Consider the following 26,882-nt stretch of genomic DNA (forward strand, 5'->3'; position numbering starts at 1 on the left):
AGAATTATATAGATAGAGAGCAATTTTTTTTATTCTTTGTCGCCTCGCTTGAAAAACAAAACTTCCGGAAGCTCCACACACATTGTTCCCAATAAAATTTTTGAAAACGAGCCAAAAATATACTTTGATTTAAACCTATTCTCTCAGCTATATTTATTTTAAAAATATTTCATAATTTCATTAAAAACTTACCTCACACTTCTTTTGTAAGTTAGACTCGGTAACATTTATTGTTCTTCAAAAAAAAAATCCATAATCAAAATAAAAAAAACAGAAAAGGGGGAAAAAAACATAAAAAATTGAATTTGATTAATTTGATAATACAAATGTCAGGATTTAACTTTGGAAATTCGAAAGACTGGAAGTAGCAATAAATCTTTTCACGAAGAGAAAATAAAACTACATTTTATCTTTCGACACGGTTTCATCAATTTTTATCGACGAAGCGGAAAACTTATCGAATTTTCAATTTATCGTTGAATTACTTTTATTCCTTTTTTGTAACTGAAAAAAATTTTCAGTTTTTTACTGTCGTTATATTTTTTTTTATATTTTCTCACCAATAATTAATTAGAATAATAAATTCATGTGGGAATAAATTTTTTTTTCATAACTATTTTTTTCACATTTTTATCTGTAACTTGCTACAATTTCAATTTGCTTAAGCAATCAGTAAATGGTGCATTCATCTTATCGATTTTCCTTTCGTGATGTAATATTATTTCACCTCGAAAATGAAATGGAACTTCTTATTGTCTTTTTAATATTATTATTATTATTATTATTATTTTTATTGATATTATTATCAGTATTATTATTTATTATGAACAAAAATACTGGATTATTTTTTAAAAGTATTTTTTTTATGATTTTGTCAAGAGTCATAAAAACTTTCTATTCATATAAAATTGATAAATTACTTTTGAATATTATCAATAAACTATCATAGTAGATATATAGATCGATACGATAAAACACAGTAGTTGTAAAATGCAGCTGTTGCAACAAAAAACAATTAATTTCAAAACGAATGGTAAAATAAAATTTGATACAATTCTCAATTTGAGAGGAATACTTCAGTATTCAAAATAAAACTTTTAGTAAAATTGTATTTTCTATTTAAAAAAAAAAAAAATAATTTTCTATTTTTTTTAAAGGATTATTTTGTTGTTTTTTTTTGAAAATTATAGAATGCAATTTGAAATTTTATCAGATGGTAATTAAGAATTTATCATTCATCTCTCTATCTTGTTGGCAATTTCATTTAATTACAAACATGACATATATTTAGGCTTTACCGGTAGTTGTAGATATTGTATGTATGTATATGGTTCATAAACTTTTCTCTTTATAAAGTACATATTAGTATAATAAGCCTAGAGGCAATTTTACATCTTCTGCCATTTTAGTTGCATATCATTTTGTTTAGAGTGTTAAGTAAGCTGAGAACATGAAAATTTCTTCATATATCTTATTACAACATAAACTTCTATATAAATGTAATATATTTTACAAAAAAAAATAATTTTCAAATATTTTTTTAAATTGAGAGAAAAATTCTTTTGGCAAAAGAAAAATTTGTATTAAAATAAAATAAAATATAAAAAAAGCAATTTCTTTCGTTAAAAAAAATTTCTCACAAATGAAGGTGGTGAACAACTATTTTTTAAATATGGGCCATTTTATTATTAAATAACTTTGTTTTAATATTTAAAAATCTCTTAATTATCGAATAAAATTAGCAGCTTTTTATTAAAATTAGTATTTGATTGGAAAACTTTTAGATACTTTTTTTTTTATATAAACATTCCATAAAGTGTGAGAAATATAATTAAAAACATTTACCTAAATTAGAAAACTTGTCTTAAAATAAAAAAAAAAAAAAAAAAGAAAAAAATAGAACGAAATTTACACAATAGACGCAATTGGAGAAAACACTTTGGTTATTTTACATATAACAACAACAACAACAACAATACAGAAACCCAATCTGTGTTAAAGCCGGTAGATGCAAATCTAATTGAATTTCTCCTTCTCATTGAATCCTCACATGTATCCAGGTAATGTTTCAGAGACTCAAGATGAACGTAGGCTTATTCGCATATCTACCATTCTGGCGAGTCAGTTGAAGCACAATTGAATACCAAGCACTCGTTGTTGACGTAGTTGATGGTTAGTGTTTTGCAGTTAGCGACCTACGTTTCTATGGAGACGAACCAACCCTAACACTCTCTCTCCCTTATATAACGTCCACAATAAGATAGAGTGAGAGAGAGGTCAAATTATTCCTCGTTTCAAATTTACATTATAAACAAACTATACTGAAAGCTTCTCAAAGCATTTTTTTTTCTCATAATAATTTTCAATTGAAATTACAAATATTTTCACATTGTAATTATCCTCTATTTTTTGACTTGTCAATGATGGATAAAATAATAATGAATATTAATTTATTTATTAAATTTGTAATAAAAATAATATAAAAAAGTAATATAATAATTAAATTCATAATAATAACATGAAGATAACGATCACTCCGAGTCATCTTCGTTTTATTATTAAAAAACAACCGAGTAATAAAATCATTATTCTAATAATAATAATTATTTTTTCAATTTTAATCAAATAGTAATTATTAAAAATTTTGTCAAATTTTGTTTACAATAATTGGAAAACTTAAATATCCAATTAAAAAAATCGATTTTTCATCATGAAAAAAAAATTCTCAATAACAATTTTTTTCGTCAACCTTTCATTATGAAAAAAAATGAATGAGTAGTATAAATAAATTGACATTGCTTTTGCGTGAAAGCACTGTTGGAATTCGCGTGAATTTTTACGGCTTCTACGATCCCTTGGGTCAAAAGAATAATGACAAACGGCAATACGTATTGGTATTTTTTTTTGCGGTTGATAAATTTTCAAAAGAATCCCTTTTTTGAAAAAAAAAAATTTCATTATTTTTGCCAATGAAATATTTTTTAATTCTCTATATTGATATATACGCGTGATTTTTTTTCAAATTTCAAAAGTGCCAAAAAAAAACAGTTATTTTGTTTTTCCTTTTCGAAAAAATATATATATGAGTTATGAAAATAAAATTGACAAATAGTTTTGCATTTTTCGAATAGTTGAGTTTTGAAAACATGTTAAATAAAAATGAAAGAAATTTATTGAAATGGAGTAGAAAGAAAAATTGTATGACATTCAAAAAAATATATGATGGAGAATCGTGAATGAAGGAAAATTCGCCTATTCAAGAAATCATAAATTTTACGAGCAGTAATTTCAAGAAAGTTATGTATATTCAGAAGGCTATTGTTCAGTAGAGGTGAGTCTGTGTGCGTCTTCCTCTCTTTTTAGTCTATTTAATATTTGAGCCAGAGTCATATAGCCTGGCTTTAGATGAATTTGTGTCCAAGTTCATTATACAATTTCTGGACCACGTTCAATATTCTAAATTTATGGTTAATGTGGATTTATTGTCAAATGATCATATAAGCCATTTTTGCATTTAAACAATGATATTTGCATAACAATACATTTTTTTTCTTTTACGTATAAGAAAATAGTCTTTAGTAAATGCTAATTTTTAAGCATTCGTTATCAGTTACTATAAAAATAATAATTTTTGCAAATATTACTTATATAATATAATCTAAATATTATATATATTTATTATTTAAAATTTTCGAGATAAAATATTAAAGTGGAAAAATTTCGGGAAAAAAAAATTCGTATTACGAATAAAGTGAAAACTTTAAATTTGAACTTTTGAACAGTAAAAGTTTTAACGACTCACTAAAAATGTTTTTATTACAGTCTAATAACACGAATTACATAAAATTTATTACATGCTTGTTCTCTTTTAATAAAGGCAACAGATGAAGCTTTTGTATCTGTTTTAATAATTCCTCTCGTAAAAATCCTTTTTACCGAATGCGGTCTAATAGAAGAATATCATAAAAATAGTAAATATAAATATAATATTATTACAGAATACAGATATTCGAATATAGCCTCCTTTTTTCATTGATTTTAATTTTATTAATTAATTTATATAATTTATTATTCAAATTTTTTTAAAAATTTAATTAATTTTTTCAACAATTTTTTTTTCTGAATTTATTATTTATAACTAAAATAGTAACGTAATATATTATCCTTTAGAGGTAATAAGTGTATTAATTATTATTGTTTTATTATATCACCTTTATATAAAAGCGTTTCTCTTTTTTAGAGAATAAAGTTAAAAATAATTGTCCGAGGTAACTCATTATCCAACTATATTAATATATATAGGAAAATAAATCTATCGATTTTTAAAATATTAATAAATAATATCTTTAGTTAAGTGCATAGATTAAAAATAAGTATACGAGATTTCTTTTTTAAAAAAGTCTAAAAAAGAATTTCAAAATTTTTAATTATATTTTTCTCTTTAAAAGAGATATCCATTTGCAATGTAATAAGAGAAGGATTGGTGTCATAGCAATCTATTGTTAAGGAAAAATAAATTTCCGAGAGAAAATCTAAAATGAAAGAATCTTTTAAACTGATTTCAGGTCATCTTTTCCTGAAGATGAATAGAAAAGCACGTCTTTTTGTATTTTTTTTTTTCTCTACGAGATTATTATAAAGGAGAATTAAATAAATATATTATATATTATACAGTAAATATATACATAAAAAATAATTAATATTATTATTATTTTATATATTTATATATATTGTATTATATATGTTTGAATATTGTCCAATTAAAAAAGAAAAACATTCTCTTCTGACCTTTTCTTTTATTAATTGATTCATCTCACTAGTAAAATCAGATAAAATCCCAGGGAAAATTGGGGCTGAACTTCTTAAAACTTTAATTATCTCAGCAAAATTTTTGCTAACTAGTTCAAATATAACAAGATAGGGATAATACACAAGGTCGTAGGGAGAAAGATACTTTTTAATTTCCGCTGATTAAATTATATATTGAAAAACATCTCCAGAAAATGGGATCTATTTTTTATCCATCCATTATTCAAAAAAAAAAAAAAGTAACAAAATTATTTAAATTCATACAAATTTTTTGAATACAAATAAATTTATTTAATTAATTAAACTTTTAATAGATGAAAATGAAATGTAATAAATATTAATGCGCGAAATACATCTTAATGTATATTTGAAAAAGTGTAATTAAAATAGTTTATCTTGACTCTTGAAACATGATTGATGAGGACAAGTTAATTTCAAGTAAATTGCATGTTACTTGAAATCATTGGGTCATGTTTGAAACACTCAATGTGTATGACGGCTAAATAGGATCAATTTGAGAAAACGTCATATTCGTATAAGTAAGCCGGAACATATAAAAGTTTATATCTCGTTCAAATAAATATAAAAGTTTATTTGTAAAGAAATAACATTACATTTGTGTGTAAATTAAACTCCTTAGATAAAATAATGTGCACATTTCAGCTTTTTTAAAATATTTTTATATCAAATGCATTAAAAAAAAGCAATTTTCGAAAAATCTTCAATTTCAAATGAAAATTCAAACTTCTTTACTTTTCAAAAAATGGGATAATAAATAAAATAATAAAAATTAGAAAAAAAACAGTAGTAGGACATTAATTATAAACTAGAAAAAAATAAACACCTGTACACACTGCATCAGTGTAAAAAATTTATAGATGTATATGTATATAAAAAAATGCGCAGTTGAACATTTGACGTTTTATCTTTAACGTTGACTTTACCGGGTTTCTTTAAATTCTTGAAAAAAAGAGAGATGTATACACTTTTACATTCTATTTTTATTATTGGGTCACGAGAATTCAGTGAACTTTTATATTTTATGGATGTCTCGACGTTGCTCCGTATGTGTCCTATGAACTGTCATTTGCCTCGCGCGCATTGAAACGAGTTGTTTTGTTGGGACATTTTTGAAAATAAATATATAATCATATATTGACAATATATTATCATTTTTAAGATGACTATTCAATTGTTTGCTTTCATTTTCCAAAAATTATATAAATATTATAAAACAGAGAAAAATATTTTTATAAAAAAAAAAAATTTTTTTTTAATTTATTTGATTCAAACAATATAAATATAAATAAATAATATATTAAATTAATATAATAATAAAATAATTTAATATTTAAATAAATATATAAGTTTAAGTTTTTAATGTAATTAAAATTTTTAAATAGCGTATTTCTGTTTACAGAAATAGAATTTTCTCATTTGAATTAAATATATTTTTTCATTAAATTATTTTAAATATTAATGAATATCATCTCTCTAGTTATAAATGTCTGTTTCCACTTGCAGAACGATATTTATATTTACGAATATTTATAAAATAAATTAAATTCATATTTTAAAGGTACTATATCATATTTTTTTTGAGTTAGTGATGAATTGTACTTTCTCTATTGTTGATGACAAATTGTAATAGTTTTAGAGATAAGAGTTTCTTTGTCTGACCAAAATGTTCCACTACCCCTTAAACTGTCTAGAAGGATTATGCAAGTAGAACAAGTGTATTATCGTCAGACACTGACACTGTACACAGGATCATCGTCGCATAAGTTTTCATTGTTTCATTTTTAATTTCCAATTTTAATTTTAATCGTATCTCTCTTTATTAATAATTTTAATTATTTTCAAAATTTATTTATTTAGAATAAAACCGAATTTTTATTAAATAAAATTTTTATTTTACAGATTTTCTCTTTTGGAAAACTGTTTATTTAAAAGAATTTCCATTCAGTAAATATTTTAAAATTTCGGTAAAACGTGTACAAAAATTCAAAACATTGAAATAAAAAGTACGAGACTACTAAAAATATATTTCAATTTTTAATAAATGTATTTCAAATTTTAGAGTAATCACGAATTGTAACATAACTTTCTCTAAATTGTAACATATTTACTAAAATTTCTAAAACTAATTCTCTTAACACTGTAAAAAAATTGATTTGATTCAAATAATCGGTTACTTGACTATTATCAAATAAATATTTACTTAAACCAAATAATTTTTATTTAAACAAATAATTTCTGTATTTGAAACAAATATACCATTTAATTGACTCAAGTATTAATTATTTAATAGAAAAACTAATTATTTAACACAAATATAAGTTATTTAATAAAAAATAAATATTTAATTATTAATATTTTTATTTATTATCAAATAAAAAAAAGATTAAGTCAAAATTTAATTTAAATAAAAATAGTTCAAAATTTAATTCAAATAAAAATTATTAGTAAATATTTATTTGATAATTAAACATTCAAATAGTCAAGTAACCGATTGAATGAAATAATTTTTTTTCACTGTAAAGAAATTCCTCGGCGTAAATTTCAATAAATTCTAAATTGTGTATCAACTTTCCTGCGAGTTTCTCACAAGTCAGGTGTACATATTTTGAATCGATCGAGAGTGGTTAACCTATTGGTTTAAAATTTACATTGCGCATCATAGACATCAAAGACAGGGGGTGAGAGTTTAGTATATTTCACAGCGGTTTCTATCTTCCAATCATTTATCTCGTATATATATATACAATATATATACATATATAGGATTTGCGGGCGGAAATTAAGCAGATTTCCTCTGCGGACATTGAAATACGTATGTGTGAAGATTGGTCCGCGGGTATGCGCGAAATCAGAGCAGAGACCGCAGACGGCAATATCCGTCTGTGCGGGTGGAAGGTCGTGTAAGTCCAAAGCCACTAAGCTGTCACTGGCCCTGTTGGTGGAGCTTTGAGCTTCGAGCTTTGAGCCAGAGAAGCAGAGCAGAGCATATCGGTGAAACGAGGCGCCGAGCGGCGAGCACCTTTGCCAGTTAGGATCGAGCCGCGAATGGAGTAAGCTCGTACCATATTGGCGGCTCGTCCCGCTTTATATATATATAATGCTTCTTCCTCTTCGTCGCGCTTTTGCCGCGCGTTGACAACAAGTGATAACAAAAAATTTCATTCTCTTAAAATAATAAAAAAAAAAAGAAAAAAAAACTAGAGTGAGGTCCCTCGGGAAAGTGCTCGCGAACTTTCCAAGAAAAATTGTTGCAAGGTAAATCTTGGGGGTGTATTTCAAGAGACTAGAAAAAGAAAAAACAAGAAGGCAATGCATCTAATGTCAAGAGTCTGATAAATGAAAGAAGAATTCTCTGCTAGTGGTGAGTCGTTTTTCTCGGGGATTTTTTTTTTTTTGCGGTTCTTGTTCTTTTTTTTTATCTTGTCTTCGCGCGCGAAAGCTCTGATACGTTGCGGACTACTTTTACCGAGCGCGAGGAATGTAATTTTCTTGGGGGGTTTATACACTTCTTTCTTTTTTAGAGCTAAGAGCTTTAAAGTAGGATCAGAGCTTAACTTGTTGGATTTAGTCTCCATGGTTATTAATTTAATATCCGTATTTTATATATACCTTTTCATTAATTATTTATAAAAGATTTTTGCCGGGAAAATTAGAATTAAAATATAAGAATGTAAGAATTTGTATTACAATTTTCTGTAATAAAAAAGTTCAAGACTTCTGTAGTTATATATAAATATTTATTTTTGTATTAACTTTTTTTTCTTATTATTATTTACTATATAATATAGAAAAAGTTAACTTTGTTTGAGAATTACAAATAAAGAAAGAATAGTTTGAAAAAAAAGTTATATTCATAATTAAATTTTTGTTGAGTAAAAAAAAAATGTGTAATTCATAATTGGACCCTTGTTAAACTTTAAAAAATTCAGAAACATATTTATTCGAATCGAATTTCTCTCTCTCTTGTTTGCAGAAACAATTGCAACGGGTATAATAAGTTTTAACAATCCAGTGATTTTTGAGAGGAAAAAAAAATTGTCTAATTAAAGAACATTTCCTGCCTCACATGCAAAACAAAACAAAAAATATGACAACCATAATTTAAAAAAAATAATATTTCAGAATTAAAAATGAAATAATTCTCTCAAATCCAAAAAAAAAATCTGAATATTTTATTTATTTATTTATATTTAAATGGGCTACAAAAAACACCCTTTTGTACAAAGTAATTTATTAATTAAAATAAAAATTACAAGTTGTAATTATTTTTTATTTGTCGAAGAGGAGTAATTTTGAAACGCGTTTGTCATTGTTTTTATTAGTAAATAAAAAATGATATAAAATCATTAATTTAATTAATTTTAATACCATGTAAAGCTTGAAATATTTTTTTATAATTAAAAAAATTATCCCAAAAATGATTTTTAAATTCCGTTCGTTTGGAAAATTAAATTATTCTCTAATTTCATTGAAAAAAAATTCCCAACGCTTGGTATTTAATAAATAAAGCAGAAGTATTTATACAAAAAAAAAAATAATGCAAAAATACCAATGTAGAGAAATGATTTTACATACATAAAATAGTTTTCAACAAAAATTGAATTTTATTTACTTTTTATTTAGTTCATAATTTATAGTTATGTATATAAAAAAATATTGAAATTGCTAAAAATTGTTAAAATTTTTTGAGAAAAAAAAATTTCGTTTCTCTATATAGAAAATTGTTAACACAATTGCAGACATTTAAGACTCCTTTCTTCTTGATTAGTTCTTGAATCTCGAAAGAAAAAGAAGAGGCACAATTCAACGAAAAGCCTTTCTGTAATCTTTTTGAGATAAAAGAATTCAATTTTGCTTTCAAAAGTTCTAAATAAAGGTCTGTTTTTGACTCACATCAATGAATATATACTAATCTGGTTTATTCAAGCTTTTAACTTTATTAAACTTGTTATGTTTAATTTTGTTTTTTTTTTAAATATTAATATTTTACCAAGAAATGCTAAATTTAATAAATTAATTATTATTTCTCATATATTATATTTAAATTATTATTATTAAGCACGGAGAGAAAATGTCAGCAAAAATTACGGTGCTGTCACCTGCATACAGGTGCAAGGTGCTATTACCCAAATTTTTCCTGTGTTGTCCCATTTACATAAAGTGTAGTTTACATATTAGGACAGCACAAAAAAAATTTGGGGTTTCGCATTTTTGTCACCTATTATGAGGTTACTGTATTTTATTACTAAAATTTTCTCTCCGCAAAATTTAACTAAATTTTTTACTTCATTTACTAAATTACTAAAAATTTTATACTCATTTTTTTAAAATAAATTTTTTACTAAATCAAACTAAATTCATAGTTTGATGATAATTTATCATTATAATAATTATACTATTATAAAAATTCATTATTAAATATTATAATTGTTTTTTTTTTGACAAAAGTAAAGTTTTCATTATACACGAAAACTTTTTTTTTTTTATTAACATTTACGTGTGTGGTAAATAGTAAAATTTTCTTGCAATTATTCAGAGAATTTTAATTCCAAAGTAAATAATATGAAATGGAATTCTTCACATTTATTAGATTAGTAACATTGAATTTTTTTGTCCGACATTTTTCTGATATGAAGCAAAATTAGAAAAGAGCGGATATGAAACTGATTAAATATATCCTGAGCAAACATATGAAGAAAAAAAACCGAATAATTTACTAGAATTATAAAAGGAAAATAGTTGAAATTATCAGAGATTTAACTAACATGATACACATAAAAGATTTCCTGAATTTAAAAAAAAAATTTTTTTTCCTTCCTCCCACCATGAAAGGAAGAAAGAATGAGAGAGAGAGAGAGCACGCAAACTTAACGAGGTATCGATTTCGAATTTGTGTGCTATTTTATCGTATTCAGGCGTCGCCTGATATATACTCAGAAAAGGAAACTCGAACTACTTGTAAGTAGCCAGAGGTAATTCATATAACGAAAACGCTCAAATTAAGCGCTAGCTTATATATATAAAGACTATAGCGTGACAAACTGAGCGCAGATCACACAATGATGGAAGTAGGAGTTTTGAATTGGTAGTTTATTTATCGTCTTGTATATATATATAGCATAGTTGCAAAATTACGTAGAATTGCAGAGAACCACGAACACCATATTGTGCGCTATACTAATTCAGTTGCACACACAGGTCGAGTCTCACGACGCGCGGAGCATTGTACTTTCAGAACTTGTCCATCGATCCGCGACGTGACACGCGAATAAACCTATTTCACGCCCAAAAATTTTCCTATACAAAAATATATATTTCCTTCCAAAATATCATCATTCAAATTTTACACTACTTTTCATTCAAAAATCAAGCAAGATTTCGAATAAAAAGAAAATTTTAATGACACATAAAATAAAAATATTATAAAAGAATTACAAATTTAAATTTCAAAAAGAGAGAAATTTTTTTTAAACAACTTTTAGAACCGCGTGACGAGAAATTTTAAGTTTCTTTGTCCCAAATTGTAAAGCGTTTCTAAAAGGGGGACAAAAAAAAATTTTTTATTTCATTCCTTTGACTGTAAGTCGAAAAAAAGTCAAGTGTGTAGAAACTTTTTTTTATGTTATTTTTATCTCACTGTCATTTTATTTTCTGAAATTTTGTTGGGTGAAAATAATTTTACAAAAAATTATTATTTTGTTCAGTAAATTTTTAAATTTATTTAGTAGTAAATTTCTAATAATTTAAATTTTATTTATTTAATAATATAAAAATAAATTTCATTTTCCATAATGTCTGACTGAAACGGCTTGTTCTACTGTTTAATGGCACACGTCTGACTAAAACTACTTTCTCCACTACTTATAAGAGTACTCGTCTGACTAAAACGCGTCTACTTCACTAAAATATATTCCCATAACCCCTTATACATACAACATTCTCTCAGAGATAAGAAAAATGCCAAATGTATGAAATTTGAAAGTGTAATGTGCGTGATAAGAAAAAAGAAATCACTTTTCAAAGTATATATTTTCGAAAAAGAAAAAAAAACATAAATGAAAATTATTACAAAAAAAAAGAATAAGAAATATATATTGTAAAGAAAAAATGAGAAATATCATACAAAAAAGAATGAAGATAATGGAAACAGGAAAACAGTTTAATGTGAAAATGTGAAAAATATAAAATCTCTTTAAAAGGAAATAAAGCGTAATGACGCGTAAATAGAAAAACAAGGGAAAAAAATCACAAAGAAGAGAAAAGCCAGTTTAAAGTTTTTTTTTTCGTTTCGAAAAAAATAACAACAGTTAATTAAACTTTTTCTAGACAGAATAATAGGAAACTGTTATTACACTTGCTGAAAGAAATTAATCTTCTTTTTACAAGTTTACAATATTGAATATATATAAAATCAAAAATTTATTATTATTTTTATTATTTTTACTATTTTTATTATTATTATTTTAAAAATTGTTTATAAAAAATAAAAAATTCTCGAAAACAGATAAAATTTTTAAATAATAAATTAGTTATAACAAATTCGAGCAAAAAAAAATTTTTCAGCATAAGAAATGTTGCCTACATAAAAACAACTCGTATGAAATCCATGACAATAAAAAACACCATTTCCGTCGGAAGACAGCAAATTCAGAAAGTTTTTAACTGCCACAAAAAAAATACAGGAAAAAAAACTCGTATAGGGGAAAAAAATACGAGAGTGAGAGGTATGGAACAATGAAAAGAGGTGCATCCGTCTGCAAAAAACAGGAAAGAATCAAAGCAGTGTGCAATTTCATTTCAGTATTTCATTTTTTTTTTTTTTTTTTTTTTTCAAGAAAAGTGCTATAAAGAAATATTGCTATTGTAATGACACATAAAAATGCCAATATTTAGAAAAGACAAAAAAATCTCAATTTTTGTTCTTTAAAAAAATATAACAAAATAAATGTAACTTTTAACAAAAATTGTAGGTGTTTAAATTTCAATTATTCTTCTTGTCTTTTTTATCAACAATTCAAATATTATTTTTTCTAGTGAAAAAAAACAGTTTTTTTTTTTGCAAAATTATAAATTTATTCATTGTAAAATAGCCATTTTTTCTTCTAATAAGAAAAAATTCTACCATTACAAAACTGTAATTAAAGTCAGTTTCTAATTATTTTCTTTATTGGCTTCTTTTTTTTCCTTCTTGCATAACGAAACATTTAGTAATTGCTTTCATAATTAATTTAAAGTCCACTTAATTGCGATGTAAGTAAATTCTTGTAATTAAAACATTCCCCTTTAATTATATCCCCATGAAATCAATTTCTACAAAAGCAATAAACTTGAAATTCATTTAATTCTAATTTTCATTGAAAATCTAAATATTATTATTTGAATTTGACTTTATTAATAATTTTTAGTTTTATTAAATTATATAAAATTTTCCCAAAAGGAAAACTTTGTAATTTGCGATGATTAGAGAGGTCTTTAATTAAAAAAAGTTGAAAATTTTTCGTCTGCGAAAATAAGATCAGTAGTAAACAAGATAGGAAATTGTCAAAACGAGAATTTCTAGTCACGTTTGTCATGCAAGGTACCAGTCATCTTGTGTGTGTGTGTGTTTTTTTTGAGAAAGTTGAAAGATAGAATTTACAAGAAGTACGTGATCGGAGTCACCCTGATGCATTAAAGGTATCCTCCATCTCACATATAGTTTCTCTTCATCCAAGAGACAGAGAGAGAGAGAGTTCCATGACATACTTTGGAGGTCAAATAGATCTCAAGTGTAAAAAAAAAACAAAAAAGAAAAATTTTATCACATTTTTATATTGCGTGAATGGAATAATAGGAAAAACTGAGAAAATATTTTTTGAATAACACATGCTTTCCTCTATATATTTTTTTTCATTTTCAAAGAGAAAATCAAATTTTTATATAAATTTTTTTTCTATATTTTTCTGATATATGAAAGTGTGTATGTGTGTGGTTCACTAGAAATAATTCAAGGGTCTGAAAACTGAAATCAGTCAGTTAGAATTGCAGATATTTGCGGAAAAAAAAGAAAAAAAAATTTCAAAGCTTTTATTTCTAATATTTAAAAAAAATCCAATTAATTTTGATCGAAATTCTTATAAAATTAATTATTTAAAATCATATTTTAATAAATAAATATGACACTTATTATTCTTTAAATTTTTTCCGTTTTTATAAAATATTTATTTCCTTTGAGAATTTCGCTTGAGATTTTTATCTCACTGTGAATATATATCCATATAATATTGATTTTAGTCGTGGAAAATATTTAGCTATGACTAGTTATACTCTTCTCTTTCTCTCTCTCTGTCATAATGGAATTTTTTACTTAGAATATATAGGCTAAACTTAAAGACTAATGTAAAATATATTTACAGTCTGATATATATACTAAAAATATCTTTATATCAAATGGATATTATTTCTAATTTTACTATAATAAATGTTTTAATAAATTTACGCGAAACTTGTGTAAATATGCAAGATCTTTAATGACAAAATCAATTGTCATTATGCCAATTATAAATACTTCACATTTTTAAAAAATTCTAAATGTTTGCATAATTTTACTTTTTTTATAGAAAATTAAAATATAAATTCAATGAATTAAAACATAAAAAAAATTAAAATGATATTATTAAAATATACCTTTACGAATTGAATAGATCGTGTCAAATGGAAAAGATTTTGTGAAATGATGGTAACACGTGTTTGTGAAAACAAATTTTAAGGAAGGCACAAAAAGTTAGTAATACAAACTTTTCAAAAAAATCAAATCAAACCTTCATGTATATATATATGGAGAGTTCTTTTGCAAAGTCCAAGAGTTATTTTTCTACAAATGCGCGTCGCACATGTTCTCGGATAATGTTGCTTTGCCACTCTTTATCTTTTATTTATCTTTTTAAAAAGTCACTCTTTTAAAAACAAAACTTTTAAGTGTATATATTTCAGAAATAAAAAAAAAAAAATTTTTTTTTCTTCGAAAAGAAAAATAAAAGTATATCTAAAAATAGATTTTTTTTACTAATATTAGAATAGGGGAATTTATATATTGAAATCGAAAAAAATGAATAAAATTTTTTTACCAATCTAAAAATATTTAGTGCGGAATTTAAAGATTAAAATGGAAAATTTAATTATGAAAATTTTTAGGGGGTCTGAAATGAAATTACCTCTTTTGGTTGTTTATTTTTGATTTTCTCTATATATTAAGCGAGCATTACTAAACGAGCATTGATCTATAACGATGAAACCTCGTCGGGATAGTTAATTACACCACGCTAGTCCTGAGGGAAGTCAATTTTCTTCGCGTGCCACTTTTGATGAGAAATGACCCCCGAAGGCAATAAATAAAGTAAAATGAGGTTTCAGTAAATCCCTGTGCGAACCTTTATGAAAACAGAGGAAAAAAAAAATTGGAAATGATCAAAAGCTTTCTCAATTAATTTTTTTCTAAAATCGTGTAAGATTTTTGAACGCAGTTCCTAAAATATTAAAAAAAAATATTTCGTTTTTAATATTCCAAAAATTATTTTTGTTTAAAATTTCCATTCGGATTTATAGGCGCATCTCTTTGCAAATTATACAAAATTATTTAATTTTTTAATTTTTAAATATTCAAATATTTATATATTTTCCGCACTTCATGTTAACCATTAAAATTTATACATAAAATCTTCATTTTTCAATGGGTATCGCGTGCAAAACGCAATTATTTGCATTTACTGCCACTCTTAAAATGTCAGATTGCTTTATAACCTCTCACAAATGTAGTTCTTCTCTCCGGAAGAATGCTTTAAAAAAAAGAGCAAAGAAAAAAAAAAATTTTGTAATCAGATCAGGTTTTATGCATAAAAGTTTTCAAGTTTTGTATATATGCCAAATTTAATTTGCTGCGATACTTTCGTATTTTTTTTTTCAAAAATAATTCTTTTTTTTTTTTCTTTAAAAATTGTCGCGTGAAAAAGCAAATTTTATAGTTTTTTTCAAAGTGAAATAATTTTTCTATTTACTTGCGTAGAAAATTTTTTCCAAAGAACATTTTTCATTGGGTCGATAAAAAAAAAGTTTATATATCACAAGTGCGGAGGATGTATTTCCCAAGCTGTTTATTTATGATCTCTACTATATAAAAAAGATATCGGAGGACTTGACAATTTTCTTTTTTCAAGAGAGAAAAATTTCATGCAAAAGCCAAAGAGAATAAAACTTAATAGTACTTGCATTAAACAATAGAACTTTTTCTCCTTACGTATTTTATACTATATATAGTTCTTTTTTAAAGTCTTATAACAAGTGTAGAAGAATCTTAGAAAAGAGGAATTGTCACGGGACATAAATGGTTCTAAGTCATTCATGTGTAAAAAATAGGTCAATTATTACACTCATAAAAAAAATGTAGTCTGAGAACTATTTCTCTTAGAAATTGATTTCCTCTCGATGCAATATTGACTGGGATTTTAAATAAGGGAATATTATGAATTGATATTACGTACAATTAGACATGATGAAATCTGGATTTTCCAGAGAAATGAGAATTGACCCAGTTTTAATCGGAAAAGAAAGCAAAAACTATAAAAAAAGTGTATAGAGAAAGAGAGAGAGAGACGGTTAGTATATACAACTGGATATTTAGAGATGCTGCTTTTTTATTTTCCCCTCAATAAAAAAGTAATCGTAAAATAAATAATTCATATCAATGAATAAATAAAGAGAGAGAAAAGTAAATTCATGTCGATGAATAAATACCCGGCGTAAATTTATGTCAATAAATAAAAATCGTTAATTCTTGTGAATAAATAAAAAAAAAAAGCTTGACAGAAATTTATACCAGATCTGAATTAATTGTAAATAAAATAACTCATAAATATTTTCAATATTGAAATTTAATTTCAGTTCATTCTTTTTTTTCGAATTTTTTTTTCTACTTTGATCTTATAAGAGGGGCCTATATATACGGCAGATTGAAACTCAATTTCAATTCATATGGTTTTTGTTTCGTTTTCCACAGACACAAAACAATTGAGATATTAAATTTCCTTATTTGATTTTCAAATCTGCATTTCGTATATAGAATTCTACTGTAAATTGCATTTTTCTGCTTTAAAGTCTAAACAGCTTATACTGATACCCATATATAATGGATTGAAAATTAAAACTTTTTTTTTGTTCTGCTGTTTACTGTATCAATTTATTTTGCTTCCTCGTGGAGGAAGCTATGTAGTCCTTTCGTTTATAAACTTTTTAAAAATGGTGAAAACAAATTTTCCTCTATATAGAAACATGTTATATGAGATCCTGATCAATTGTCCGGATGTATGTATGTGTGTGTGTGTGTGTGTGTGTGTATGTGTGTGTGGATCGTTTTTGTGAACACGATATCTTTAACAGGTTTTAATGGATTTGGATAAAATTTGGTAGGCTTATTTAACACATTAATCTCTCAAAAATGACAAGAGGATTTTTAAAAATACCCCAAAAAAAAAATTTTATCGTCTTTTTTCCAAAAATTTTTTTTTAATTGAAAAAATTTTTAAATCGAAAAATTTAAGGTAATATATAATATAATCGTCTTCTTTATGTCAAGATGAATCGATTGATATATATAAAGTATAGATTTGATTGAAATTTAAAGAATTAAAGAAAGTTAAAAAATCAAAAATTCTCATTTTAGCTAAAAAATGATGTGTTTATTTAAATTCATGTTTATATATGAAATAATTTTATTCCCTGCATTGAAACGAATTGGTTGGTATATATAAAGTATAGATTTGATTTAAAATTTGAGAATTAATAAAAATTGAAAAATCGAAAATTCATATTTTAGCTAAAAAATTTTGTGTTTTTTTTAAATTCAAGTTGATGAATAAAATAATTGTATTCCTTGCATTAAAACGAATCGATTCGTATATATAAAGTTTCTGTTACACTCAAAATTAATTAAAATTTTCTTTATTTTTCAAAAAATTTAATTAATTTAAAACATTTTTAACTCGAAATTTTTTAAATCAATCAATTGAATTGGACAAATTTATTGCTTCCTTCACGAGGAAGCGAATTTTTTGCTTCACACAATGAGGAAGCATAATGTTTATGAAATAAACATAAAGGACCCCCTCCTTGTTTATAATGACTTAATAATTCTATACAAAATATTTTCAATAATATTTTATCCATAAAGAGAAATTTCCCTTTTTCAAAAGAGAAATTTCACAAAAGTTATAGTACATATATTATAAAATTTAATGAATTGCCTCGTACGACAAATTAATAATAACATGAAAAGAGAAATAATTTGCAAAACTTTGAAATATTAAATCAAATATACATCATAGAAAGCAAAACGTTAATTTTACAAGTGTGTTATTGTAAATTTGAATCAGGGTAAAGTTGCAAGTTATTCATATTAAAATCACGATCACATTGAAATCACGTAGCTTTCAAGCAAGTTGACTAAGTTAAAGAGGATTATGTACTACTGAAACAGGAGAACAGATCAAAGGAGCATTTCTGATCAGCTTATGTTCTCAACCATTTATACTCACGAAACAAATTAAATTTGTGTAGGAGGAAAATTCAGAACGGGAAATTCACTTATTATGAAGTTTCATATTTATTTTTAATGTTGCAAATTTATTCTCCAAGATGACCAAAAAAAAAGTATTATTTTCATACTCAGCAATTTTTGGCGATCAAAAAAATTACAATTTATAATTTCCATGTAAAGATTATAAAATAATCGTTAAAGAAATATTTTTCAAAACACATAAATCAAATATCGTTCATCATCGTCGTATATGATAAATTTAAAATTAAATATATCATTTTGTTTATTTAAAATTTAATTCCTAGGAATGAATATATCAACATTTCTGGTGTGGAATTCTTCTGGGACGTCGCGTCGTTTCGTTACAAATTTATATGACTTTAGAAATCATACACATTTAACCTAGTTAAATTTAAATTTTGTTCAATTTTCTTCACCACGAGAAACCTGCTCAATATTTATTACGAATTCTTTTAGAATATTTCTGAGAAAAAAAAATGTAGGTACATATACTTATATTGGAATTTTTACACATGTTATAGCAATTTAACTTTTCTTTTTATTTTCACAAATAATTAAAAATGAAAAATTTAAAAAAATTATATTTTCATTTAACTTTTAATATTTAGGAATACAAGTAGGTTTTTATAATACTTTATTAAAAATTATATTTTTTAATTGAAACTAAATTTTTTCACTTTTTAATCATAAAAAATTTAATTTTCAAATTTAAAAAAAATTGTAAAGTTTAAAAGTGGACGATTAAAAAAAATGTACAAGAACTTTATTTTATAAAAAAAGTAGTAAGAAGATTATATTTATGGAATATATTTAAAAAATGCGTAAAAGAGTTTTAAATTTTCTTGTCACAGGGGAGCTTATATGTATTTTTTATTAAAACCATGCATGCGCATTAATACGCAGCCTTAAATGTTATAGTAATGTATAAACTGAAAGAAAAATAAGTAAAATACACCTGAGTCTTCTACATTGTTGCTTTCGTTCTAGTTTTCATATTTGAAAAGAAATTTGTTCACTACATTTTTTTCTTAACATTCCTTTTTTTATGAAAAATAATAATATTTTAATTTTCAATTTTTGCATAATCTCAATTTATATCTTATTCCTATGTTTGGGATAAAATTTCTTTAATTTTTAATTCGTAAATAAATAAAAAAAATTTTATTTAATTAATTAAAATTAACTAAACAAACAAAATTATTTATTATTTATTTTATAAATTTAACATTATTTTAATATTATTTACAAATCGCAAGTTTTTATCAAAATGTAACATTTTGAAAAGAAATAGATAAATTTGTGTTTCAATACACAAAGTCAGAAATAATTTAACTGAATGATGTCTAAAATACTTTTGACCGTTAATATTTCAGAACTATCTCCGATAAAATTAGATCCAAATGCTCCAACCATTCCATTATAATAAGAATAATGTATTGATCACACAGACCCTATTTTTATCCTATAAATAATATTATGACTTTTGATTACAATATAAATATTTCTTTATAATATAAGTTATTTTTATACAGAAATTAATAAAAAAATATATATTCTATAAAATATAATTAATTATAAATGAAATATAAATAAACTAATCATTTCACATAATATTACATAGTAAAAAAAAAAATTTTTTAAAGTATTAATTATTTTCTCGTGTAAAAATTAATTTAAATTATGAAAAAAAAATTCATGAATTATATTTTTATTTTACTATACAATATAAATGTTAAAAACTTGTTTGAAACCTTGTTTTCATGAGTATATATCTTATAGCATATTATATGAAAATGTCAATGAATCGTTGTTATCGATTAAAGACTCGCTCCAGAATAAAATAAGGAACAGAGACGTAGAGTTGATAGTTTCGACGCGAAGAAATAATTAATGCTCAAAAAAGTCGTTAAACTTCCATACAACAAATTTCAGTATTTTCTCAACAACTCTCCTCAATAGTAATTAAATTCTTCAGAAGAAGAGTTAGATGAAAGTAATCAAGAAAGTATTATTTACGGCTGCAAACCACGAACAGCAAAAATAAAAAAAAAGGGGGTAACAAAAAATCTAGCTGTCCATAAAGTAAAAAAGAAAAATCATCATTATATTTCTTTTTTTTTTACCTATACTTTTCAGCACAAAAAAAAAGTTTTCTCTCATTGGGGAAACCTTTCTGGGAAAGTTTGTTTTCTCAACAACAAAAATGTTTGTCTAAAAGCAATTAAATAAAAACATAAATAAAGAAACGAGAAAGACATTTTTTTTCTATTACGTTAAAATTTTATAAAGTTGGAACATTTATAAATTGTAAAAAAAACCTTTACAAATGAAACGAAAGCCTTATTACAATATTTTCTCTTTTTTATCGAAAATGCAAGCAAATCATTAAATTTGAATATTAAACATTTGCCATCTCGCAAGGCCTTTAAACTGGAACAGAAATATATGAGGAGAAATGTTTGGCAAATATAAGATATATATTCAAAGTTATATGATTCTTTGACATTTTCGTTTGACTTGAGATGTATTTTTAAATTGTATATAAATTTTCAAATGTCGAGATGTAATGATTGATCGGCTATTAGAGATAAAAAAAAAAATTTTTCTTTAATTTTTTCCAACAATAATCAAAATTTCTCTGAATTGCAATGTAAAGTTCATTTATAAATATATAAATAAAAAATTATTTCCCAGAAAAACTATTTTTTTTTCTTTTAATAAAAATATGAATTTAATAATGATAAAATCATTTTATATTTTTAAAACAAGAAGAGAAAAATTTAATATAAAAAATATTTTTATTTTTATATTAAAAGGTTAATGGAGAAATATTTTATGAATATTTTTCAGACTCTGTAGAATGGAAAAATGATGCTTCATCGTAGTACGTCATCGCGACGTAAAAGAACGTCGCGTGCTATCGGAAATACTTCTCAAAATCAATTGACAGCTGCAGGTGGTCGCAGAGCTTCCTTGGCCTCTGTACCATCTGTTATAACTTCCGAGGCATCATCTGATTCCTTGTCAAATTTAGTAACAATGGAAAGACAGAGGCTTCCTCGTAGAGGTAGCACAGTGCCCAATATCAGTTTGGATGTTGACAACAATGCTTCTCAAGAAGAGGTAATAATTCCATGATCTCCTTATAACTAATTAAAAGTTATATACAGTATACATTGATAATTAATATTATTATATTAAATTATAATATAATTAATAAATAATGAAGAAAAAAAAACAAAAATTTATTTCAATATTAAATTTTACAACGTATTTTACAATTCAAGAAATCTATAAAAATGTAATAAAACTCTTTTTAAAAAAATGATAAGAAAAATAGTTTTGATACCCGACTTATTTTTTCATTGACATTCTCTCTAAATCTGAATCAGTCATATTTTACTGATTAGCAGTAGAAATCTACTAATTGCCATAGCGAGAATTGATCAACTGACAATTAGTAGAAATTTACTGATTCAATTACTGATTAAATCAGTAATGGCGGCGGCCACAAATTCTACTGATTTAATAGTTAATTTTAAAGGATATGTTATATACAAATTACTGATTTACATAAGTTATTTTCTATTGCTTGCATATTCACTAATTATATTAGTAAATTTCAAAAAATAACTGAAACTTCAATTAAAATGAAAAGTACTGATTGAATTAGTAAAATTTCTACTGATTATCAGATTTAGAATTTCTTTTGAAAATATTTTTCGTAGGAAAACAATCAATGTTCAATATACCCGTATATAGTATATCCCATATTCCACGAAACGTTACAATAGAAACTTGATTTTCAACCTCGAAAATGATTTTTTCAATTGTGAAAATACCTATACATTGTTCAAGTGAAAAAGCCTCGATGTACAACTCAATTTGACATGTAGAGAAAATTAACTTCTCTTTTTCACAATTTTCCACAGACAAATTCATTTCAAATCTATCAATTTGCTGTGACTTATTTTTTTTACCCAACAACTCTTTTCTTTTGTTTTCAATTTTGTAAAAGTGTTATATTTTTTTTATTACAATTAAACTCATTTGTTTACAAAATTAATTGCAATTTTTCATTCACACAGAATTAAAAAATTTACATTTCAATTAAATATTTCTTTTCATAATTAACAAGCAATTGTATCAATCAAATAAATTATTTTTTCCTAAGAGAAAAAAAAGTAATGGAATTTTATTTAATAAATATAAATTTTGTAACCATCATTGAAAATACAATAAAATCAATAAAAATAATCATTTTCATGTCAATAACCTTTGCTATTGATATACATTTCTTTAAATAAACAGTATGTACTTTGAATATATGAAAAGAAAACTAGACTGTAAGCAAACTAAATGAGTGAAAGTAAATAAAAAAAAGGAGAGAACATTTTCAACAAAATATTTAATTTTAATTATTGTTAAATAAAGAGAATAGCCAAACTTTAGAGCTAATAAAAATCAGTTAGAATTTTTATTTTAGAGGAATTTTCATTTTTTGAATTATCATTTAATTTTTTAGTTACCAAATTTTTATTTTTTCAAAATTCTTATTTTAAAGAATTTCTCTTCATCCAATTTTTTATTTAAAAGAATTATAATTTAATCGAATTTTAATTTAGAAAAATTATCGTTTAATCGAATTTGATTTGATTCAAATTTTTAAATGCCCGAATTTTCAATTTACCGAATCTTCATTTGTCCAAAACTGTAAATGATTGAACTAACACGACAGAAAAATTTTGAGCCGATTTTAAAAATTTATCAATGATTGGAAATTTTAGCATTTAAAAAAATCGAATCACATAAAATTCGATTGAATCCATATTTTTCTTAATAAAAAATGTGCCCAATTAGAATTTTTGTAAATAAGAATTTAAACCAAAATTAGTTACCTAAAAATTCGTTTAAAAAGAAATTGTAATTCGAAAAACAAAAATTCGCAAAAGAAAATTATATCCAATAATATTCTTTAAAATAAAAATGCTAACTAATGATTATTACTATAACTTTCTCTTTTGGAAATATTATTTTATTTGATCGACTGACGAGAAACGAGAAATTTTTTTTTTCTAGTGAATGAAAAAAATTCTCAAGAGTAAAAGATATATAAATAACACGAATCTTTTTCCTTTTTCTTTGCTTAGGCTATCAATCGAAGAATGCTACCATTGGATCCAGAGACGATGATCTCACGAGGGAATCCATCCCCCGACGGAAATCGTAGTCCTCGACATTCCTTAATCCCAGACGACTATAATCGAAGTCCACGAAACTCGTTGGTCCCAAGTGATCAAATGCGAAGTTCACGAAATAGTCTTGTTCCCGATATAAGTCGTTCGCGCAACAGTTTGGTACCCGAAGTCTCACGTAGTCCAAGGCATTCCTTAGTTCCCGAATCGGCATTGAGTCCACGCAATTCATTGGTACCATCGGACGTTGTTGGATACAATAGAAGTCCTCGCAATAGTCTTGTGCCTCAGAGTTCATCGAGAACTTTATTAAGTGAAAATGGCCTAAATGGAGGACCAATAAATCGTAGTCCAAGACATTCGCTGGTACCAGAGCCACTGAGAAGTCCACGTGGAAGCGTTGCAAACATTGATTTTGATCGAAGTCCCCGAGGATCAATTTGTCCTGACATGCCGCGAATGCAACCGAGAGGCAGTGTCGCAATTCCAATCGAAATGGACCGCAGCCCAAGAGGATCAATCAGCTCTGAATGTCACAATCAAAGTCCACGCGGTTCAATAGTGCCGGATTCAAATCGTTCTCCGCGTGGATCAATCGTACCCGATTCGAATCGATCGCCGCGTGGATCAATCGATATTAGCCGATCGCCAAGGGGCTCGATTTGTCCGGACAGTAATCGTTCGCCAAGAGGAAGTATAGGCATGTCTGCGGAGGCTGAGAGAATTGGCGGTGGTCCTGATCCGGAACGAAGTCCTCGGGGAAGTATTGACAGAGGTGGTGGCGGCGGGCAGGAAAGAAGAGCTCTTCCGAGAACGGGATTCAATCCTCAGGACGGCAGGAGAACTTCCGTTGATCAAGGTGACCTTTAAAGCTTCACTCCCCTACTGGTACTTTATCCTCATTCAATTTCCGCCCTGTTAACTCCTGGGAAATATCTCCTTTAATATCTATATAGCGCGTGTTATAGATTTTTCATAATATGCGAAAACAAGTAGATGCATCCTTCTTGCTAGTTAATTTCGTTAAACAAATTTTTTTTTTTTTTTGCTTTAATTATTTCTTCAAGTTGCACTCTCTTATTTCAATGATTCAAAGATCCAAATTATTTACATTCCCATCACTAATTGCAGGTCTGAATAAAACTGGTTTTTACTACTGACTCTACAATTCAAGTTGAAAAGTCTCATGGAAAAGTGACTTTTACTACTTTTAATAAATTTGAAAAATGTCTGACATAAAGTGACTTTTACTACTGAGATTAAAATAACGAGAAACAGACACATTCTGTCTGACTAGAATTGGTTTTACTACTGCGGAAAAATTATATGCATTGAAACTGACCTTTACTACTAATTAGCAATTACGAAAATTGTACTATTTTGTCTGATTTAAACCGAATTTTACTACTGATTCCATAATTTAAGATTAAACCGTTTGGCTGACTAAAGGTGACTTTTACTACTGAAATCTTGGTAACAAAATTTTGAACGGTTTTTCTGACTAAATCCGAATTTTACTACTCCAAAAAGATTCTAAAGAAAACTCACTTTAAATACTGTTAAAAAAATAAAATGTCAAATAAATATTTACTTGATAATATTCAAGTAACCGAATACTACACAGAAAATTAAAAGGCATTAAAATAAGCTGCAGCGCTTCTTATTTTAATCCAATTTTGCTTATTTTAATCCATTTTGGTATTAAAATAAGCAAAATTGGATTAAAATAATAAGCGCTGCAGCTTATTTTAATGCCTTTTAATTTTCTGTGTTGGAATTAAATAAACTATTTTTTCAGTGTACTAACAAAAAATTTTATAAATAAAAAAAAATTGATACGAAACAAGAAATAAAAGGTTCATTACTAAAAAATATAGTCTATCAAGTCGGTAAGAAATTAAATACCTCACAGAAAAAACCTAATCTCATTTTTGTTGCAAATCAAAATGAGCCAGTGCTAAACGACATAGACACGGCTCATTCTGAGTTCAGTTTTTTTTTGTGTAACTATAACTATACGCAAAGAGTATACAATTACATTAATATCACTCTTTATACTTTGTTCTACTTCATTCATTTACGTTCATGTTTATAAATAATTGAAACAAATATTCTCTCGCTTATTATAGAGGACAAAAATACAAAGCGCGGATAATAAAAAATTAATGTAAATGGAATAAAAATTGAAATAAATGAAAAATGTAGGATATATTAAAATATATAAAGGTTAAGTAAGTATAAAAAAGTAGGTCAGTAAATAAAATGGGTTGCATTTTTGTCTCTTTTTTGCTAAGAATATTTTTTTGAACCTTTTTTTTTTGGGGAAATTTTACATGAAATAATAAAATATATTGTCAGATTAAATCGTGATGTTAACACAATTTTTGCAATATACAGGAAGCATGCAAAAAAGGAAAGTATTAAATAGAAGTGCGAGATATAAAAAGAAGAAATACTGGTAAGCTCCAGGGCATCCTGCGAGACAATATATAGGTTATAGACAGAACAACGTCATGTTGTGCAAGCTCCCTGCGACCTTTCTTATTTCCGTGCTTCACAATTTTTATTATCTTTTCTATTAAAAAAGCGCTTTTTAAAAGTTAACTAAACACCGACGGCTTATATTTTTTTCTATATATCAAATTTTTTTCATATATAATCTTTTAAAAAAAGCAAATTAAAAAACGGATTTCGTAAATAAGTAACTTGCGTTCAATGTTATTAATAATAAAAAAAGATTTATTAACACCAGTTTTATGTTTCGATTAAGGGTTCAAGAGAGAAAAATAATCTAAAATCTTATAGTCTACCACTTTTATAGAGTAGAAAACAGCACTAAATGAGAGTTATATCAGTAAACTTTAAAACTATAATAGCCAATAAAAATGTATTCAACGAACTAGTTCGAAGATGAGAGTACGAGATAATAATATGAATTATATTTTTCATCAATTGTCTAAAAAAGTTTTTCAACAATTACCAAAAAGATAATCTCTTATTTCAATTTTTTGGAAGAATATAAAAAGAAGAAAGAAACTTTCTATCAGTTGGTATATCAAAATGTAAAGAAAAAATAAAAAAATCATTGATACTGGAGAGTGCACTAGAACGAAAAATGAAAAAGACTTGGACCCGAGGGAATAAAACGTATTTTCTAGATGACTCTGTCATATATAAAAATCTGTTTTTCCTTTTTCCCATATATTCTTTAAAAAAGAAGAAATGAAATTTTTTTTTGTTGAAAAAATTGTTTTCTAAATCTTCTTTTA

At 25.3% G+C, this 26,882-nt stretch overlaps 1 protein-coding gene across 2 annotated transcripts in view; it reads left to right on the forward strand.

Annotated features, from left to right (window-relative positions):
- Positions 1 to 7,747: 7,747 nt before the first annotated feature.
- The window catches only part of LOC127278723 (uncharacterized), a 33,470-nt gene continuing 14,335 nt past the window's right edge, over positions 7,748 to 26,882 (forward strand). Inside the window, exons 1-3 of one of the 2 annotated variants that reach the window (XM_051300556.1) lie at positions 7,748 to 8,191; positions 21,269 to 21,541; positions 23,569 to 24,472. In XM_051300556.1, coding sequence (XP_051156513.1) covers positions 21,287 to 21,541; positions 23,569 to 24,472 — 1,159 coding nt within the window. In that variant the 5' untranslated portion in view covers positions 7,748 to 8,191; positions 21,269 to 21,286. The remainder of the gene's footprint in view (positions 8,192 to 21,268; positions 21,542 to 23,568; positions 24,473 to 26,882) is intronic. The other variant, XM_051300564.1, reaches the window with a different exon arrangement.

This window comes from Leptopilina boulardi, unplaced genomic scaffold (genome assembly GCF_019393585.1).
Source record: "Leptopilina boulardi isolate dan_hultmark-lab unplaced genomic scaffold, ZJU_Lbou_2.1 LbouV2_112, whole genome shotgun sequence".
NCBI lineage: Eukaryota > Metazoa > Arthropoda > Insecta > Hymenoptera > Figitidae > Leptopilina > Leptopilina boulardi.